This window comes from Balaenoptera musculus, chromosome 21, assembly GCF_009873245.2.
Source record: "Balaenoptera musculus isolate JJ_BM4_2016_0621 chromosome 21, mBalMus1.pri.v3, whole genome shotgun sequence".
NCBI lineage: Eukaryota > Metazoa > Chordata > Mammalia > Artiodactyla > Balaenopteridae > Balaenoptera > Balaenoptera musculus.
The window spans coordinates 328,187-350,136 of record NC_045805.1 but is presented as its reverse complement, the minus strand read 5'-3'; the positions used below and the strand labels follow the sequence as shown (position 1 = coordinate 350,136).

The following is a 21,950-nucleotide window of genomic DNA, read 5'->3' as shown; positions in this document are numbered from 1 at the left end:
TTGCTATTTATTTCTTTCCTGCCCTAAGGTTCCAATAGGTTCAGAGAAAAAGACTCATCACCACGTAAAGCCAGAAACCAGAGGGCTCTGGACCTCCTGGGAGGATGACCTGCCCTGTAGAGCCCCTGGCTAAAGTCAGCATTTAAATTAGCTTCTGGGTGAAGAAACGGGTCTCATGATGAATAAATTGCTTTTTTTTTTTTTTTGCCATTAATTGCATGATCTAAGCCAATTCTGCCCTGAGGATGAGCAAGCAGGATGTCCTCACAGTTAGTTGTCAACAATAAAAATATTTCTGTCTTTTCTTTTACTCTTGATCTAAAAAGAAGTTTCCAAAGAACCCTTGTCTTTTCATCTACAGTGTCAGCCAAGAGTAGTTGGGTTTTATTATTTATTTTGTAATATTGAACACTCTTCTGGGAAAAATTAGAAAGTGCAGGAGAAGTAGGCAAACAGCAGGTTTCTTCACTTAAAGACAAAGAATCATGTACACAGATTTTTTTCTTAGCACAGAGCTAAATTTACTCAGTGTCATTAATTAGCACACACTGAACAATCAACACTGATGCACTATTGTCATTTGGAAAAAAATTTATTAGGAAAAAAGTAATTTTCCAGTTGGGCCATCAAATTGAATATGGATAATTGCATTGTAGCTGACAGTAATTGTTTTGACAAATATTTATGAAATATGCCAAGTTAGGTCATCAGAAATGTGTTTAATTTAGGGGACGTGGTAGTTAGCGCAAAAGCCTCAAAAACCGGTGATAGGAAAGTTGGTATTCCTTGAAGCCATAGTCTTATAGAGCAGATATTTGGAATAATTTGGGGGAAAGGTAAGTGTGTTCTTGTTATTCCTCATATTGTGCTAATGAATATTTGTTGCTGGGAAGTTAGGGAAGAAAGTAGCTCCTTAGAGTACAACCCACAGTAGCTATATGTGAAATTGTAGTTGATTTCTCTAAATTCAGACCGTATAAGAAATCACTCTCAGGGCGATTTCAAAGCCGTACCCTTTGAAATTCCATTTCAAAGCAGTACCGTTAGTGAACCATCAATGGAATTACATTTTATAGTTTTATGAATTGACATAGTAAGAAAATCTATCAGTTGATACTCTCACACACATATATAGAAAGTATAATGAATTTGAAAATTGTGCATCATGCCAAAATTTTTCAATCTGTAGTATAAATTTATTTTCTCCTTTTCCAATGTTCACATCTTATAATATTACTAATCAAAAAAAAATGCATTTCAACTTGCAGGTACTCAGTGAATCAACCTAGGCAGAGGTGTGAAAATTTCACACTGTACTGACATAGTGCCACTGTGGTTTCTTTAATAGTCTCACTTGGCTGGAACTCTTGAGGTGAAGAACCGGTCTTACTTATCATTGATTTTTCCTTTTTTAGTTAAGGTTCCCTATTGAGTATGATTCTCAGTTTCAACTGTATTAACAACTTTATCCAGACTTGTGTCTGCCTTTGACTATTTTTTAATCTAGTGTAGAGTTTCGTCTTTGGCAATTATTGCTATTTATACATAGACTCATCTTACTGACTGTCACTTTTCTGAAACTGTCATTTAAAGGATGTAAGCTATAAAGATTGAAATTCAGTTCTGTGTAGATAAGAATCTCTGTTTTTTTTCTCTTTGTCTCTTCCCCTTTTCTCCTTTCAGCATATCCTGATAATAGTTGGTTACAAGTGGCATGTAATAATCCATGAAAATCTCAAGTCATTTGCACCTAAACTTGGTACAGAAGACATAAAAGATGTGTCCTGTTTCAATGTAGCTTTCCTTTTGATTTAGTAAAAAGCATGTTTTCCCACCAGCAGTTTCTTGCTTCCATAAAAGTGTGTATGTCCTTTCTCTAATGAATTTAGCCGTTGCTGCCGCTGGAGACTGTCGATGTTATTGTGTACTGTGCACTTCTACCCACTAAACAGAGTAGCTCTGGTCGCCCATCTCCAGCGAGTTTCAGATCTAGAGTCACGTCAAGATGCGAACAAGCATTTGCCGTTTATAAGCATATTCTTATTACCTCATCATCTCCTAAAAGTAACAATCAGGGCCTAGACAGAACGCCAGTACTTGCTTAGAACTTTTCTGAAGACTCCTTTTCTTTGAGCTCAGTATTTCTTGTCCTTTGTATAATTCATTTTTAGGGCATCTGATAGCCTATAGCTCATCCTTTGTTTATTTTATACTTCAGCTGCTTCCGTACATAATAATAGCTGCTACCAGAATACGAGCAGCTGAAGAAAAGTGTGCACCTGACTCAGGCTAGCACCACTTAAAGGTGCAGTACGGAGACGCTCATTGAGAAGCCTGACCTTCTGCAATTGTAAAGTTAATTGCCTGCAAGTTGCTCATTTATATATGTGAATTACGTAGCTTAGTAGTTACCTATTAGATGGTAACCAAGTGGTTCATGTGTAGCTATTTAATAAAAAATTTATTAAAGTCTCGTTTATTGAAGTCTGCTCTGGCCTTGATAGTTCATTAGTGATGTTCCCATAGCTTTTTACCTTGTAGCTCAGCAATGCTTTGCTAATTATTAATGTATGAAATTGCATATTAAATTACCTTTTTATTATTGCATTTTTAATTCAAATATCAAGATGTCTTGGGCTGCTTTAATGTGAGATCAATTGCTACATCTTTTAAAAAAAAAAAAACCTAAACAGAAGTATCATTTACTAAAGTAAGATATTCTCCTTTTTTCCCCCGTCTTTTATCTTCACTCTAAATGGTTCTAAGGAAAAGGAAAGACAATCAGGTCTGAGTCAGCCTTGCCTATTAGAAGGCAGCAACACACACGTCCTGGCCGCATAGTACCAGGGTAGAGCTTTCCCAGTTGAAAAATTGTACCTCCACCTACAAGCTGATAACCAGCTACCTTTAGCAAGGCAGTAAGTAGTAATATCCTCCATAATTGAAGATACAGCTGTGAGTAAAATATACCTGTGAAGGTAATCTACTGACTTAAGTTTACTGAGTAATGCCATATCCTTTTGTTAGTTTGAGGAAACCCAAGGACACCTGTGGGAAAAGAGAAAATCACAAAATACAGTAAAGAGAGGTAAAACTGAAGAAGCTAAAGTTACTGAATGTAAACTTCAAAATCAGATGTGGATCTAGGCTAAGAAATTCTTAACTAATCTTTGAGAGTCTCACCACCTCCATTTGTTTAAAAAAAAAACAACCCAGTAAACTCATCTAAAATTACATACTAATGAATAGTAAACATCAAGGGATTCCAGATCTCTTGAAATATTTCACCTTTAATAACTTACGGTATTTGTTAAAAGGCCCGTAGAGGGATATGTGTCCAGTTGTAAGGGTAATAGGAAGACAGAGGAAGACGGATGTGTGATTCAGGAGGATTTGCTAGGAGGTGTTTATATTTAAGACTCGTTTCAATTTGTGGCTTAAAAATTTTTGTCTCAATGAGAGGAGGGTAATTCCAGAAGCTGCTGCAGTCCTAGCTCAGTGCCTGTGTTCTGTCGTAACCATATAATTTATCATCAAACCAGGACAATATGGGAGGGAAAGGGGACCATGAACAGTTACATTGGAACTACAGGCATAAACTCAGGCTGTTGTGGGCAAAGAGGCGTATGGCCACCCTACCAAGTGTTATTCCCCAGAGTCAAGTTACTTGGTAAGTTCCAATTATTTTATATATAAGGTAAATAATAACAGAGATCAAATGAGAGGCAGTGGAAAGGCAGCCCTTGGTTGAATACAGGTGTGACTCCTACTTTGAAATTTTCTAGTTTCTGTTGCCAACATGTAGCAAATATTTAACCCTTTGTCAACCCCTGCACAGAGAAAGCTTCTGTTGGCCCCCAAAATGTGTCACTCCTAGAAATGATACATAAAATGGTCATCTTTATTTTCTTCTCACAGTATCAAGAGAACAGGAGGAGGCATATACTGAAGTCAGCATGTTGAATGACTTTTTTTCCCCAAAAAGTTCAAATTTAATTTCTTAAATGTGAAATGTTAAAGGTAAATCATGTATTAACTAAAAATGTTAAACAAAGATAAATTTTGATCCTGGTTTTACTCAAAGATCCATGTATCTCTGGCAACATTATAATTTGGTTTCTGAAACCATTCTCTTATACTGAAAGAGTCCTCATTCTAAAATAAAGTATGAGATAAAGATTCAAAGATGATTGCTAAGTGAAAGCCAAAGCATCATTTTTAATACAAGATTGCTACTAACCAGTTGCAATGCCACAGTCTCAGTGTGGTTGTTGAGCAGGCATCATGCCAGTAATTAAAATGAGAAAGTAGGCTGTGGACTGATTGTAGCTCTAAAATAAAGCTCATTCCCAGGAGTCAATATTGATATATATTCCTGAATAAAACCTAGTAGATCTAGTAGAGATATAAACACAGTTTAGCATCATGAGAAGAACATGTGCTTTGCAGTCAGACCTGATTTTTAATCGTAGATCCATCATTTAAACTAGCTATGTAGTCATCTACAAATTATTTAATTATTTAAATCTGAGGTCAGTTTCCAATGGAATAATAATACCTACTCATAATAGTGTTGTATTAAATGAAATAATGTAAACAACTCATCTGGCAATAGGTGCTTCATAAATGTTTTTTCTAAATATGACCAAACAATAATAATAGTAATAACAACCATTGCATAGGATAAGATAACCCAATTGGTTAACAGCCGAACGGATATCTTTTATTATTAAGTAGCTCTCTTCTCTCCAGGAATGAAGAACATATTTGTCTTAACTGGAATAATTATGTCTAATTTATCTCTATGAGTTAGGTAGTCTAAGCCTTAACCATAGTTTTACCAGAATAAAATCTCTTGGTTTTTTTTTTTTTTTTCACTATTCCTGTCATTCAACAAAAAGTACATGAATTTTTGCAAGTCTGTTAATTTTGTTCTTGAGAAGAAAAAAAAAAATCTTCAAACTATAATGAAAGGCAACTATTCATATCCCTGAAACATTTAGTTAACTAAAGTAATAAATGTTTGGAATGAATCCATAAAAGCCTTGATAGATGCATTGTCTTCACATCAGTCAGAAGTTAGACCCCAGTTATATTTAAGGTTTTTAAAGCTTTAGGTATCTTTTGAGTATGATGAAGTTACTGTACAAAAGAGTAGGAGTGTTATTTTGTTTAACTGAGGTGAACCAGTTTTTTTTAATAGCAATTAAGATACCAAGAAAGTATGCATTAATCATTTGCTGTAGGCCTTAGATGATTTTTGAAAGCATAATTCCAACCATTTGCAAGTACTGTATACTCTGATAATGTTTGGTTTTGGATAAGCAGCAATCTGTATAAAATATTCATATATGATAACCTGAATTTCCATATACCTAGAGTAATGAATACTTAATTACTCCTAACACATTTCTGGTCGCTTCTCTGAACGTGATCAGAGTAAAAGGTCATCTGTGCCATTACTCTGGTCATAGCTAATGACTGTGATTTAATCATAATCTCTTTCTGGATATGACCTATTCATTTTAAGACACCTCTTCTTCCTCGGCAACTGTTTTTGGAAGTTTTTAAAAATTCTTTTACTCTTCACTAATGTCTGTGAAAATATGTTTCAATCCTCTTTCCTTGATTTTGTGTGTGTGTGTGTGTTTGTGTGTGTTGTCTTTACTTAACATCATTACTACATGTTGATTTTATCCTTTCCTAGAATTTATTGTCCAATTTTAAAACTATGTGTTTCTCTCTAAAATTTCATCCTCTGGTTTCATCACCAATTAATATATACCCTGCCAAAGACAATTGCTCTTCTTTTCCTGCGTTTCTTCATTTTGCCTTGACATTCTTGTGCCTGTTTTCTTTCTCCTTTAATTGCAAACGTGAGTGTGTCCTATTACACCATTCTCAGAACCCTTTCTTCTTAGCCCATTAAGATTAAATTCTTGAACATGCAATGAGCCAACTAAGTTTAATAAATTCTATTTGATAACCCCTCTGATTCTGCTAAGACCCTCTTTATGATTTCTTAGCATCTCACCTCATATTCTGAACCACTTAAAATGCTACTACCAGAAGTCATCTTGTTCCAGTTACATCCTGCACTAATAGAATATTGCTTCTTTCTGGTCATGGTGTACTAGACACCAGATCTGGGTTAAAATCTCAACATCCTACTAGCTATATAACCTTGGGCCAAGTACTCATACATTTTTATCTCGTTTTCTCATAAAATGGGTTTGATGATACTTCACAAACATTTTATAAGTATTCCTTGAAATATTATATGTAAGGTATCTGGCACTTCAGTTTCTTTTCTTTTCTTTATTCTTTTCTTATGCTATACCTTTAAAAATAAAATAATTGAGTTAGCATTTATAAAGGTAAATGACAGCTACCAAGGCAGTGAAGGCAATGACAATTGCCAGGAACTTACATGCTGATTAATTTCTGTGAGCAATTAGGTAGCATCTCAGCTTTGGAGCTAGGTATTTTGTTATTGTGAGAAAAATCACTATATCCTCAGTTTAATTGGGGTGACTTCCTAGAGGAAATAAATTATGAAGTAAATTTTCAAAGACAGGGCTTGTTTTAGAAAAAGCTAACAGTGATAATATGGGGAAGAAATTATCTGAGATAGTGGTGGAGTAGTGATACTTCATAAAATAAAACCTGAATGCATTCATTCATTCAGCAGATGTTTATGAAATGTACCCGTATGAAAAACTCAAGTTTATTATGGAGGACCTGTAGAAGGTATGACTGCTTCTGAAAAAGATTGGACTATATTCCAGAGCAAATTTCAGGGTTGGAATTGATTTTAGAGATGATCTAATCTTAACTTCTTTTTAAGGCCCATGGAGATTTAGTAAGGTGCCTGAGATCATGTGATCACTAGCATTCAGCTAGATCTCAGGTTCCAAATTCATTACCTTTTCTTCTTGTAGTGTCTCCACATTTTTTTTATTACATATGAAAGGGAAAAATAAAGTACTCAACTCCAAAATGTATGTATTTATCAAATTAAAAATTATACAGTTGTAGCAATGTACTAATCTTATGCATGTTATCATACATATATAAGACTAAAAATTGAAAGGATGAAATGAAATAGATAATATTTTAAAATAATTTTCTTTTATTTAAGTCTATTAAGTTCATTTAGTAAATTATTTATTAAATATGCACTTATGAAATAATTACATATCAAAGTCATCATACCTTAAACATTTTTCAATCCTATCTAACAATTATATATACTTCCTTTTGGCAAATAAAAGTTGTATATATTTAGATTGTACAATTTGTCTTTCTAAGGTGTACATGATGATTTTATGTGTGTGTGCGTGCGTGCATGTGTGTGCGTGTGTGTGTGTATATATATATATATCTATTTCTATAACTGAGTTTACTAGCACACCCATCACGTCACATAGTTATGTTTTGTGTGTATGTGTGGTGAGAACACTTGGGATCTACTCTTGTAGCAATTTCAAGGACACAATGTAGTAGTATTTTCTGTAATGACCAGGCTGCACATTAGCTCCCGACTTGTTCACCTTGTAACCGGAGGTGTCTCCCCACTTCCCATGCCTCCCAGCCCCAGGTCTTGGCGACCAGACCATTCTGCTCTCTGGTTCTATGAGTTTGACTTCTTTTTTTTTTTTTTGGCCATGCCGCACAGCATGTGGGATCTTAGTTCGCTGACCAGGGATCGAACCCACGCCCCCTGCATTGGGAGCACAGAGTCTTAACCAGTGGACCGCCAGGGAAGTCCCGAAGTTGACTTTTTTAAATTCGACATATAAATGAGATCACACAGTATCTGTTGTAACTTGGCTAATTTCATCTTCTAGCAAACTAATTGGATGTTGTTGCATTTTCACACTTTTAAGTAAACAAAGGCAAAACCCACTAAAATACCATGTTTTGCGGACTTTTAAGCAGTTTAGAAAACTGATAATTGGCATAGGTGACAATCATTGTTCTTGGCAACAAAATTATAATGAGAATAATTCCAAATGTACGTTTTAAAAATATTCTCTCTGGACTAAGAGTTTCTTCAGAGAAGCAGTACTTTCTTACTCATTCTTGAATAATACCTGTACCTTAAAGAGACAGATAAATAATTTTTTCAAAAATAAATTCTTGGTAGCATACTACTGACAGCCACTTGTCATCACCGAAAAGGTCAGCAAATTTGGACCCATTTTATACGTTTAACCCATTTTTATGGTTTATAACTCTTTGGGGTACTTTGCCATGAGCTCACTGGCTAACCTTTAAGTGGTGAAAAAAGATTTTCAAGATCACTCCACCACTCATCCCAAAGAATGAGTGAAGAATTTTGTATTGAATTAATCACACACAAGCTGCAAAAACTAAAAGGTGAGGGCGTTACTGGTAACCCCTCCCCTCGGTGAGCTCTTTTCTCTGTCTCAGGGTACCTCGTGGACATTAATGACTTTCCAACAAAAGGCCTGGGTGTAGGCTCCACGGTCATCAGTGTATTCAATATCGTAGAAGCCTGGTATCTTATTTGTAAAATACGAGATAGATACAGACAGAAGGGTGCTTTACACATGCATTAAGATACATAGCTCATATGGCGACTACTACTATATTATATAACTGGTTAAAAACATAAGTTTTAAGGACAAAACGTCATGACTTTGCCCCTGTATTAACTTCGCCAAGTTAAGGCTCAGTTTTCTCATCTTAGAAAAAGTAGAGTTCGCAATCACACAGAGTGGGGATTTTATGAAGTTTAAATTACATAATTTTTTCTTTGTACACAGTAAATAGGTCCTCAATCAGCCTAACTTATTAAACCACTCACCACTCTTTGCACTGGTTGTTTTCTGTTCTGTTTTGTTAAATACTTCTTGTTCACTGTCACACATCTGATTGATTAGGATACCTTCAATGTCTCTTAACAACCCTGGAATTCTTTTATTCTTCATCAACTTACATCGACACCTGAAATTCTTCTCTTTACCTATATCACACTTCCTTCTCAAATTTATAGAAAGAGCTTTGCTGAGCAATTTTAAGCCACCAATAATTAAATGAATTAATAATTAAGTAGATTAAATCTTGTTCAAATAGCACATAGGAATTTTAAGATCTTTTTCATTTCCATCTTAATTTTAATATATTTAGTATGTAATAACTGCCAACAGTAGTGTAATTGATATCTTAAAACATGTAGGAAAATATCTAATATAGATTTGGGCATTTGATACCATGGCTACACAGTTAAAATAATTGAAATATAACAAAGACTATTAAACTATTTTAGCCATCTTGATAACGGTTAAAAAAAATCTGCATATTTAATCTGGTTGTTCAGTTCTTAATGCTCCCAAGCAAACTGTATAACATGTCTTGTTGCTTGATTATAAACATGTCTACGTTAAAACAAGTCATAATAAAAATATTTTGCTTCCTATTTTAGACCTATTTATTTTTTACAACTGTGGTTATACTTAAATTTTAGATTATATGTCTCTCGCTTAAGACTGAAAAGTGAATGTATAAGACAGTAAAGAATTCACTAAAATATGTTTCCCACAAATCACCTTAATACTGTCTAGAACTTTGCCTCCCAATTTTCAGAGATCAGTTAACACATAATGCTGTACTTACCATGTACCTGTTTGTACATTCAGTATCATTATAAATTGATACAGAGGCAATTGCTAAAATGTATAATTATTAATACATTCGTATTGCAATTTTTTGTAAAATATTATAAAACAATTTTTGTCTCAAACCTCTCATACAACCACTAATAGCTCATATTAATTCAGGTAACAGCAGTGAAATGTATCTTGTTTATAAGCTTTTCATTTAAGACATTTTTCTTGCTGGGATCACCTCCTAGTGTGAAAGTTGTCCAAAGATAATAGCACATCAATTCAAAAGTGTAATAGATTTGAGAACACAACATGCTATCAGCATGAAATAGTTTATCAGTCTCACTAACTCACTGTGTCACAGCTAGAATCATTACATATTTGTTTTTTGTTTTCATGTCAAAATATGTAATTTACATTCTAATGCTGATTACTCACTTGGAGGATGTTTAATTTTCTTATTTAAAATATTTTTCTTTAAAATGCATACCATAATTAAAGGTCGTACAAGAAGAGGCATTTTAATTAGTAGGAGTCTAAAATATTTCCTTTTTTTGCAATTCAGGGATGCACAGTATATTACACTATAAAGCATTTTCAATTAGATTTATAATAATAATACCTTTATATTAGAAGCAAAATAATTAGTCCATTTTGTTTTTTGGTTTTTTTTAGAAAGTACACTTTTTTTTTTTTTTTTGGCTGCATTGAGTCTTCGTTGCTGCGTGCGGGCTTTCTCTAGTTGTGGCCAGTGGGGGCTATTCTTCGTTGCGGTGCGCAGGCTTCTCATTGTAGTGGCTTCTCTTATTGCGGAGCACGGGCTCTAGGCACATGGGCTTCAGAAGTTGTGGTGCACGGGCTCAGTAGTTGTGGCGCACGAGTTTAGTTGCCCTGTGGCCTCTGGGGTCTTCCCGGACCAGAGGTCAAACCCGTGTCCCCTGCATTGGCAGGCGGATTCTTAACCACTGTGCCACCAGGGAAGTCCCAGTTAATCCATTTTTGAATGAGCCCTGTCCAATTCTTAGAAAATTTACACACACACCCACACACATGCACACATCACCTTTTCTAGACTCGTCCTATTTAAAAATTAGCAGAAATTAAATGATCAAAATACAAGGTGAAAAAATATTGAGGTTTAGTTTATCATTAACTCACTCGAGGTAAATTTTCTTTTTTCTTAACTGTTTCACCTTTTTAATCCACCCTTGAGACAAGCCTCTTCCGTTTTTAGATCCCATTTGATACTTTTTTATTCTTAGTTAGAGCTTTTGGCAAGTGCTGCTGCTACCATGGTGGTTATTGAAGCAGTTAATTAAAAACTAGTCCTCCAACTACTTTTTACTTTCCTTCTACCAGTTAAGTACTACTCTTAACTGGTTCTGTCACTCCCACCCTTGAAAGCACGTTTTAATATAATACGTAAAGGATGAAAGAAAAAACTTTACCTGTAATAATGAGGATTCAGTGGGGGATTTCTGCTGCCTCTGAACGTCAGGGAAACAGTTTTTTTTCATCATGTAGTTTTGTGATCAGAAGCTACCACTGCTGCGACCTTTGTCCGGGTGTGTGTGGCAGTGCAGACACCGTGGCCAGTGCTGGGAACAGCACCTTGATTGTCACTGCTTTGTCCTCAGCTGCTTCAAAGGAGGAAACTTAGGGAGAAGGCATGTTGTGCGGGAAAATACTCTTATTTTCTTCCTTCCCCTCAAAGTAGCAGATGTGAAAAGGAGTAAGGAGGTTATATTTGTGTGTGTGTATACAGTGCTTTTAAAATGTATAGAATTGACTTTTCCGGAAGTCTCTTCTAATAGATGAAGAGAATGAGTAGAGATGGCTGTTTCTTTCCTAGATAGATTTTAATCCAGGTAATACATTGAAGCAAAGTTTTTAGAGGAAAAAAATAACATATAAAAACAATTCCAGCCAAAAAGGTTAAGAGTAGAGAAATAGCATCATCTCTATGAAGAAAAGTAGTGAAACCTTTTGGGAAGCTGTAAATACCCAAGGTGAATTATCAGCTAGCCTTCTACATGACTCACAAATCCAAGTGTCAAGTTCAAAGAGAAAAGGAGGAACTCCCTAAAAGAAGGTACTTGTGAAATAAGATAGTATGTTGCTGAATGTTTGATAAGCACATGGAAATATAGATACCTCTAGGAAACAGAAGAGCCAGGAGAGAATGGATACTGGTGTCTAATTTAGAGATAAAGTAAAGGCCAATAAACATGGTAGACATTCAAAAGTAGCAATGAGATTAAAAAGGATGAAGCAACCAATTTCTTAACCAACAGGTGAAACTGAAAGGGAGGAACAATGAAGGGGGGTATTGGAAGTAAGGAATTGAGTGAGATGACACAAAACAATGAAAAATATCTAAACCATTTGATTCTGAGATCAGATGGATTGAGCCTCGTATTGTACAAATTACAGTTGCTCTAAATTGACTACTTGAAGTGAGCTAGCAGCAGTGACTGTCTAAGCAGGAGTCTTTTGAGCTGATTTTCTGTTTTGTTGTACAATCTGGATGGGAGTCTTGAATAAAGTGTGGTCCCTGGTCCAGCAGCATTAGCTGCTGGCGTTCCACCCCAGACCTTCTCTAACAAGCCTGCCAAGGGATTCTGATGCGAACCAAAGTTTGAGAACCATTGCTTTAATGTATGTAATAGTCTCGAAGTACATTTCTGCTCATGTTGGTGGCCTAACCCTTGACTCTGTAAGCTCACAAGGCCCTACCGAAATCTGTGAGTCCATCATCAGTCTGATGGAACCGTTTCCATGAGAAACATAGGTGACTGCAGAATACTTTTTGCAGTCTCATGCAGATGTTAGTGTGGGTAGGCTTCTCCCTGGAAATTCATAGCAGCCTCTGCAATCTCTTAGTTCCCGGATCGTCACAAAACTGCTTAGGGCCATCATCCTTGACTGGTGGAGATTTCTTTCCAAACAGCTAGGTATTTAAGCACAGTAAGTAATTGCAGATGTCTCTGGATATCTATTGAGAATCAGTTGCTGAAAGGTAAGGGAAACCAATAGGAACCCAGCCTTGAATAGAAACAGCTAATTTTCTACATGCGCTTGCTTTCTTTATTTTTCTGTTTAATAGCTGCCAAAAATTTTATATTTGCTTGCATCATTATCCTAAAGCACACCACTTAAATAAACTGCTTTTTCAAGTCTTTTAATCAGTTACAAAATGTTGCTAAGTATATATTTAGCAGATAATCCACTTGGCTTTGGAATTGAAAAATCAGAATTTGATAGTGAAAATTCTTTTTTTTTTTTTAAAGTACAAACAGATTATTGTTTATATTTATTTATTTATTTATGGCTGTGTTGGGTCTTCATTTCTGTGCAAGGGCTTTCTCTAGTTGTGGCAAGCGGGGGCCACTCTTCATCGCAGTGCGCGGGCCTCTCACTATCGCGGCCTCTCTTGTTGCGGAGCACAGGCTCCAGACGCGCAGGCTCAGTAGTTGTGGCTCACGGGCCCAGTTGCTCCGCGGCATGTGGGATCCACCCAGACCAGGGCTCGAACCCGTGTCCCCTGCACTGGCAGGCAGACTCTCAACCACTGCGCCACCAGGGAAGCCCTGATAGTGAAAATTCTAAAGACTGTGATAATGAAGCACAGGTTTTAAGGTTCAAAGTGCTCAGATAATAGTTAATATCATCTTTCAGTTTTATCATTTCTTATATATACTGGCAGGGCTTCCCTGGTGGTGCAGTGGTTAAGAACCCGCCTGCCAATGCAGGGAACACGGGTTTGAGCCCTGGTCCAGGAAGATCCCACATGCCGCGGAGCAACTAAGCCTGCAAGCCGCAACTACTGAGCCCACGTGACGCAACTAGAGAAAGCCGCACACAGCAACGAAGAACCAAAGCAGCCAAAAATAAATAAATGAAATAAATTTATAAATAAATAAATACTGACAAATATTTGGGGCTGTTTTAACTCCTGCAATATTTAATATATATACTCTCAATGATAGATTACAGGTAATTAAGTGAGTGATAATGGGCAATATGAAAGATAACACACAATAATTAAATTTTGTATATTTTGAAAATTTTTAGAAAGTATTTTATCTTAAAATGAATTCCAAGCAAACCATGCATTGTTTGGGCATCATCAAGTGACTAAAACTATTTTGAACTCAGTAGTTAATTTTAGCTTTCATATATTACCAGGTAAATTTAATCCACAAGTGTGGGATTCATTTGCTTTAAATCTGAAAATGTCGTTTCAGAAGCGCTGTTTGATGTTGAGGAAATCTTATGAGACCTTTAATAAGCCTCTTAAATCCAGAAAGTTATATTTTGCCGGAAGGAAAAAGAGCCTATATATAACTTAAAATTTCCTTAGCTCTTAAGTGAGAACTTTGGATTCTGAAAACGTTGTAAATTTGGCCAAATATTGCCAATCTTTCTTCTTACTGGCACATTGTCTTTGAAATCAGAGCATCCAATTTGCAGCAAGCAATCTATATTATAGGTAAAATTTTTATTGATTTGCCTAGAAACATACATAGAAGGCATCAAGACATTTAAACAGTTCACATTTAGTTTGATGTAAATTACTCTCTCTATTCAACAAAGACTATAAGAAGAGGAACAAAGCATCATTTCCTGTGCAACAGAGCCTTTCTCCCCATAAGATGTAACAGGTTTTAGACAACAGAAATATTTTCCAGGTGTCTGTGTGTCACCAGTAAAGGTTTCAGCTGTGCCTTAGGGACAGGAACAGAACACTGACTGCTATTCTCTTTTCATTCTCATCATTTGCTTTGTTTGCTCATCTCTCAAAAGGTTTTTAATGCTGTATAAAACATGGAAGGGGAAAAAAAAAACCCTCTTTTCTATGAAGATAACCAATTATGAAGTTAATCTAATTAAAATTTCATTCAGTGGTTGCACACTTTCTTTTTGACTTTTATCTTCTATCCTAATGTCCCACTGAGGAAATGACTCACACGGCTTTGAATGATGCTATAACACATTTTCCAGGGATGCTTCTCATTTGGTTCCTATAATTTCCGACTTATTAAACCATGTTCTTGATTTTAGAGGAGTATCATGATTATACTAAGCTCCTGAACAAAAGACTAGTATTAACCTGTTTGTTTCCTGGTGACGCTTGTAAGCTTACAATTTAATTGTATCTTATAACTTGTTTAATTTTGTACTTGATGTTAGGATCTTATAAAATGAGCACTGAATAAATTGATATTACATATAATATAGAAAGGCACATTTAAATTTACTCCAAAAATCTGATTATTTTTCCACTAAAAATCTTAACAATAGTAAGTTTTGTGGTGATTACTTTGAAAGACAAAAACAATCAAAAGTGAAGAGTTACCAAGGAACAACGTGTACCTGCAGAGAGACTGAGTAAAACAGCAAGAAAAAGCAATTGTAAGTGGTCTGAGGTAAAGGTAGATAGAAATTATGACTGGACATATAGAAGTAATTCAGTGTATTGTGCAGGTTCAGTACTTAAAACATGACATTTCACTTGAGAGTAGAAGGAAATTTGAAATGAAAATGTTACTGTGCCCATTCTTGGTGTTTGCCAAACAAATTAAAAAGAGGAAGTTGAGGTATAAGAACTCAGAAGAACTTCTCCACCCTGGCAAAAAAAAAGAAAGGAAAAGAAAAGAATGAAACAGAGAAAAAAGCAAAGGAGAAATGCTGTAAAGGAAAGAATGTAAGATTCTCTGACTGAATTCTCTGGTTGAATACTGGTGGGAGGAGGGGGCAGGCAGAAAAGAATAGTAATTGAAAATTACCCCTAAATCCGTCAGTTAGAAAAACATTAAGAACAGTGTTACCAGCAGTGACCAAAAGGTGGGAATGGAGACAGCAAGAAGGACAAGGAGATTCAGTCTGTGTCCCTACTAATTTCCTCTTTTTTTTTTTAATTTTTATTTTATATTGGAGTGTAGTTAATTTACAATATTGTGTTAGTTTCAGGTGTACAGCAAAGTGATTCAGTTATACATATACATGTATCTATTCTTTTTCAGATTCTTTTCCATATACGTTATTACAGAGTATTGAGTGTAGTTCCCTGTGCTCTGCAGTAGGTCCTTGTTGATGATCTGTTTTGTATATAGTAGTGTGTATATGTTAATCTCAATCCCCTAATTTATCCCTCCCCCAGCTTTCCCTTTTGGTAACCATAAATATGTTTTCTAAGTCTGTGAGTCTGTTTCTGCTTTGTAAATAAGTTCATTTGTGTCATTTTTTAGATAGTAATTTAAAATTTGTGGCATGACCCAGAGAAAGGTCCATCACAGAGTCAGTTAGAAATACATGCTAGAACCAAAGGCGGAAAGCTGAAATGAAAAGGTTGGTGTGAAGGCAGATCAACAAAGAAACGGATCTTTCAACTTCAGAGGAAAAACGAGCAACTATTAATTGTGCTTAATACCGAGTGATCCTGCCCATTTACGTTTTCGCTGCCTCACGGCGTTACAGTTAATGATGCCACGCGGTTCCACGGTGCTTGTCTGTTTGTTGTTGTTAATAGAATCCCCCTCAAGATTTCAAAGCCACAAAGCAACTGTTAGTGTTTGGTGACCTTCTGCGCCGCTGCCTTTGGGGCTTTGAAATTGATTTTCCTCCTCCCAGTCTCCGATAGTCTCTCTTCAAGTGTGCATCTCTAGTTTGTCACCAGAGTGAAAATGGTGGCACAAATGGCAGAGGAACTGGAGACAGGTGCCATGCAGGGCATCATTAGAAACATCAGAACGAGATCAGCCTGCTGTGGTATGCCCTGTGTTACAAAGAAGCTGCCGCTGCTTCTGCTTTATTGCCGAATACAGTGGGGGCATATTCTCACAGGATCCGCTTGTTTCATTCCCAAATATGGTCTGAGAAGGAAAGAAAATCCCTGCCTTTATTCTCCAAACCTCATGTGGATGCTGGGTCAAAAGCATATGTTTTTGACAGTAATTTTTGCAGAATTTTTGATATGTGAGAAACATATTCCCAAGGCTGTGTGACTGGTGAAGAGTCACAGGGTGGGAAAGACCATCATGACACACAGGAGTAGGTGCCTTAGAGAGAATTAGGTGATAAAAGAATTTTCTGGAAACTCCTTGTATACTTTTCATGTAGCTGAATTCCAGTATTCATTTATCTGTTCATTTATTAAATATTTGTGGAATTCTAGACCTAAACTAAGCATTGTGTTCGAGCTTGAAACAGTTTTTTAAAAAATCCTGGGCTTAAAGATAGAGGTAAGTCACAAAATACACTTGTCAGTGTGTTGTATTTTCTGTATTGCAGTGGAAAGGACATTGTTGACTTTGGAAAGACGGCATCCTGTCTGAACCTAAAAATGGACAGATTCCTACCAAATCTGAAACCAAGTGTTCTCTATAGAAAGTATGTTGACATAGACCTTTTCTACTAGTCTAGTTAATGTCTAAGAGGTTTTTACATGTGTATATTTTAACATATCTATTTTGAGGCTTTAATGATTCTTAAAGGAATCATCCTCACATGAATGCCATCATTTGTAAATGGTTTCAAAATACATCGATTTAAGCAGTCTTTACGAATTCTTTCTATACTTACACCCTAGAAAGCCATCTGAAAATATTGGAGACCAGTGATTCTAAAATATAATTGACGGGTGATTTGGTTTCTCTTTCAGTGTTTTATAATGTTTCTTTATTTACTATGCACGTACATCTCCAAGGCACTAATTTGATGCCACCCCCAACACGGATAGTCATTTAGACAGAGGAAGGGGAAACGCACTTCAGAGCTTTAAAGTCAGTGGCCAAAAAAAATCCCAAAACAATCAAATTCTATTTTCTCTTGCAGCAACAAAAGTAAATTTATGTATTAAATAAGTTAGGGGACTTCCGTGGTGGTCCAGTGGTTAAGACTCCGTGCTTCCACTGCAGGGGGCACAGGTTCGATCCCCGGTCGGGGAACTGAGATCCTGCATGCCATGCAGCACAGCCAGAAAATAAATAAATTACTTGAGTTTTACAAAATAAACTAAAAGACTGTATGACAGTATAAACAGTACAGTCCTAAATTTATTTAAAAATAAATAAAATTAGAAACTCTTTGAAAGTAAAGAGTCTTCAGTTCTGCTAACCTTGATGAGCAGTGTATTTCTGAGTAATATATCTTTGTTTTCAACAATATCTCATAGTTGCATTTTGCTCTAAGAAAAATAATAATTTCATAGCAGTTGAAGCCTAGTTCTTGAAAGAGTTCCTTGCCGGGATCACCAAAGCAGATGGACATCATGTATTGATACCACAAATTTTGGAAACTGGAAAAGGGATGTCTAACTTGAAGTCAGCATGTGTCTAACTCCTTGTCTCGAACCACGTTTTCAGTGTTAAAGCTAAGATCATCATCTTCAGTGGTCCACAGGCTGAGGTTCAAGTCCCATTTCCCACTGAGAAATGACCCACACCCCTCTGAGTAAAGCGCTAACACATTTTCCAGGTTCGGGTTTGCTATGATTTCCAACTTTTATTTATTTTTATGTCATCATTTGTTTATCAGCTGTGGGTCTTTGTCCAAAAGGTACTTAATTTCTACAAGGCCCACTGTCCACGTCGGCACAATAGTCACCATTTTATTTATTTTACAGTATTTACGGAGCAACAATTATGTACCAGGAACTTTCTAAGTCCTGAAAATACTTAGAGGTGAATGAGACTTTGTGGAGTTTACATTCTAACTGGAGAAGACAGACCAGAGATTTATGCAGTGGATATACCACTCATATCCATCAATTTAGGATACTAGACAAACAACTTCATTTTTTTTATACTTCCGTCTCGATTTTATTTGAAACTCTCATCCCTGGAAACTTCGCTCGGGTGATTGGGTCTCTCCCGCTCCCACCCCCCCGCCCCGTCCCCACCCCCCACCCCCACCCCGTCGCGATGCTGTGAGCCCAGCAGGGACTCCCAGGTGCCTGAGTCTTCATGCTGTTTCCTCATTATCAGTCGCAGCGTTGCTGCTTCGACAGCTGCGTTCCTGTCCGCGGAGGCGCCTTTGGTCCAGTTTCTCTGCTACGCTTGAAGCCGTAGAGGTCATTCTGCTTCCTGTGAGTCCCGCTAAGATGCAGAAATCTCAGGGAGGTTCTCCACCGCTTCATCACCTCAACCCTCCACCCGCTAGTTTTCTCTTGGGGACCCTGCGACCTCTGCCGGTCTCTGTCTGAGGTTTAAGGACACGTGTCCTCCATTCTCAGGGCCCCTGATCCACTCGCCACTGGGCCCTGTGGAATCCTCTGCTCTCCGAGGCTTCTCTTCCTGCTCCCCGCCTGGAGAGAAACCCCTATTTTACGTCACACTGCGTTTCTCCCAGACATTCTGGTTATACCCCCGTCCATCCCATTTCACCCAGTAGACTGGGCTTTGGGAAACCGGCAGGACACTCAGGCTGTTTTACTTCTTGTCCTGTCTCGTCTCTCCTGGGGGCAATGCAACAAGGCAGCTGCTGGAATTGAGAAAGGAGAGGAAGCGCAAAGACAGAAAGGGGTGGGGGGAGTTTCAGGAGGAAAAATGCACATTTTAAACAGCATTAAAACAATTTAACCCACCGCCCAGGTAAACAGATGGACAAGATAGGCACTGACTGTAATAAGCCCTTGGAAGGAAATAAGCGTGATGATACGATGGAAAGTAAAGGGAACGGGGCCTTCAGTAGCATCTCTGTCTGGTTCCATTATCCTTCCTGCCTCACCTTTTCCTTCTCCAAGAGGGGTGGGTACGTATCCTTCAGAACGCGTTCTGTTACTCCTTTCCAGCAGCAAGGAAAGTAGTCTGTTACTGTGGGCCGCTGGGACCCTCGCTCACTCTTCATGTATAATCCTAAAGAAAGTGAGAACCTTGATCGGGGTCAGCTGCAACTCTCAGGCCAGGTCCAACCTGTCACCTGTTTTTGTAGTGATCATGACCTAAGAATGATTTTTCCATCTTTAAGTGATTGAAAAAAAATCAAAAGCAGAAGAATATTTTATGACACGGGAAAATGACATGAAATGAAAATTCCAATGTCCATAAATAAATGTTATTTGAATACAGCCATAATCAAGTACGTATCGTCTGTGGCTGCAATCACTACAGAAGCAGAGTTGCGACGGTATGGCCAGAAAAGCTTAAAATAGTGACTGTTAGGTCCTTTACAGAAAAAGCTTGCCTGCCCCTGACCTGGATGATCGGGGTCCTCCCTGGCACCGCACGGTCCATCTTCTTCTCCAGCGTACGTGCCCTCCCACGTGCGGGATCGCCAATGCCAAATTTGTAAACCAGGGAATTCATCTTGTAGACATTGGTTGTGAGGGTGTTACATTCTGATTTGGGATTTAAAGTCTTCACATGATACTTTTGGGTCTTTTGGAATATAGATTCCACTGAGTGAATTTGGGAAGAAAAATAGCTAATGCTTATTCAGCACTTAACCTGGTGCCAGATGTAAACATGTCACATAGGTTACTTCATTTAATCCTCATAAAATGCCTATGTAGTAGGTACTATTATTATTCCCATTTAATGGATGATAAAGCCAAGACACAGAAAATTTGAGCCACTTAGAAACTTCATGCAGATAATTATAGGTGAAGTCTGGATTTGAACGCAGGCAGTCCGGATCCAGAGCCCACATTCTTAATAATTATGCTGAATATAAATATGGTCGCAGGTGCTAAAAATACTGCTTCCAACATACCATTTAATTCAGGTTATAAACTTGAAAATTTGCTTTATAAAGTAGTTCCATGGGGGAAAATGGATTCACAATACAGTCGCTAGTATAATTTACAGAAGTAGTTACTTATCATTTGCATCTGTTCTAATTTTGTGGTTGACAAAGCATTTTTAGATGCATTAACTGGTTTACAACCCTGTGAGATAAGTAAATCATTTTACAGATGAAAATAGGATCATAAAAGTAGGAAATGTTAGACCGGGAACTTAAACCTCAATCTTCTGATTTCTAACCTAGAATTTTTTCCACTATACCTGTCAGGCAAATTTTCATGACTTTTACCATATCTGTACACCAGCTACACTATTATTAATAATTTTCTGGAAATGGACTCTTTGTAACTTAAATACCTGGTTAGCCTTTCATAAGCAATAATATATGTAAAATTATGACTTTGATTTTTTTCATTTCTGAAACACATTGTGCTTACTGTATTCCAAGTACACTACAGTAAATATTAACTCATATAAGCCTCATAACAACCCCGACAGGAAGGTACTATTACTATCCGTATTTTCCAGATTAAGAAACCAAAACACAGAGAGGGGTTAGCTATCTTGCCCAAAGACACATACGTAGTAGTAAAGCAGGATTTGAACCTCAGCAATCTAGCTTCCAAGTTCTGTCCTTTTAACCCCTTAACTTGTTTGATATACTCAATGTATTTTCTAATACCCATTAAAATAGGTACATTGTATTACAATTTAAAATAGTCAGCTGTGTCCCATCTAAAATCATCTTGCACAAAGACTGTATTGTACCATGGTGGAATAGTCCAGATTATTTCCTATAGCCTCCTGCATAGAAAAGAGAGAGCAGAGTCTGTTGACTTAATTGGGTGTGTTATTAGGGAAAATGATAGTAAATATTGGGACACAAACTAAATACACAATCAGATACTAGCATAATATGAAATGTAATCCATGAAAAACATGGTGCTTTTTTCTAAATTTGGGGGCTTTTATTGTTAATAGGAATCTTAAAACGAGTCATCTTTCCTAAAGAATTCTCTATACAGCACTCCTGTCGTGTGATCGTTCAAATTTCTGCTTAAACATTTTCAAGGTAAGAGAGCAGACCACTCTTAGAGGCAGTTTACCCCACTGTCGTTTGGCTCAAGTCGTTAGGGAATCTTTCTGTAGTTGATCTGAAAACCTGCTTCACTAACCTCTTCATTTATTTAGGCTGGTTTTAGAAAGTGTTCTGTGAGTCCTTTCTTTCTCTATCCCTCCCTCCAGCAGATTTACTTTCCTGGTTATGTTTGACATAAGCGGAAGATAAGATTAGTTTGCCCCCCTTGAGAACTGACCCGCTGCCTGTGGCCAGGCTTGACAGTACCCGTTACTGGGGAGGGGGAGGGAGGGAAAGATAAGAATGTTCGCCCACACGTCCAGGAAAGAAATCAGTCTGTACCACGTGACCAGGTGTGCTTGTGTTTGTAGGAGTACATATTCTCATATAGAGCAAATCCACACGTAGCTATAGAATAATGTAATTACTTTTCTTAAGTGAAATGTGAAGATGTTCTGAAGGCAGTTCATAAAGGGAACTTCCAAAATGGTTTTG

General features: G+C 37.0%; 1 protein-coding gene across 1 annotated transcript in view; it reads left to right on the top strand.

The window, feature by feature from the left end:
• Nucleotides 1-21,950, top strand: part of TENM3 (teneurin transmembrane protein 3) — a 316,061-nt gene that overhangs the window by 138,438 nt on the left and 155,673 nt on the right. The window contains exon 6 of the mRNA XM_036839025.1: nt 16,926-17,024. Coding sequence (XP_036694920.1) covers nt 16,926-17,024 — 99 coding nt within the window. The remainder of the gene's footprint in view (nt 1-16,925; nt 17,025-21,950) is intronic.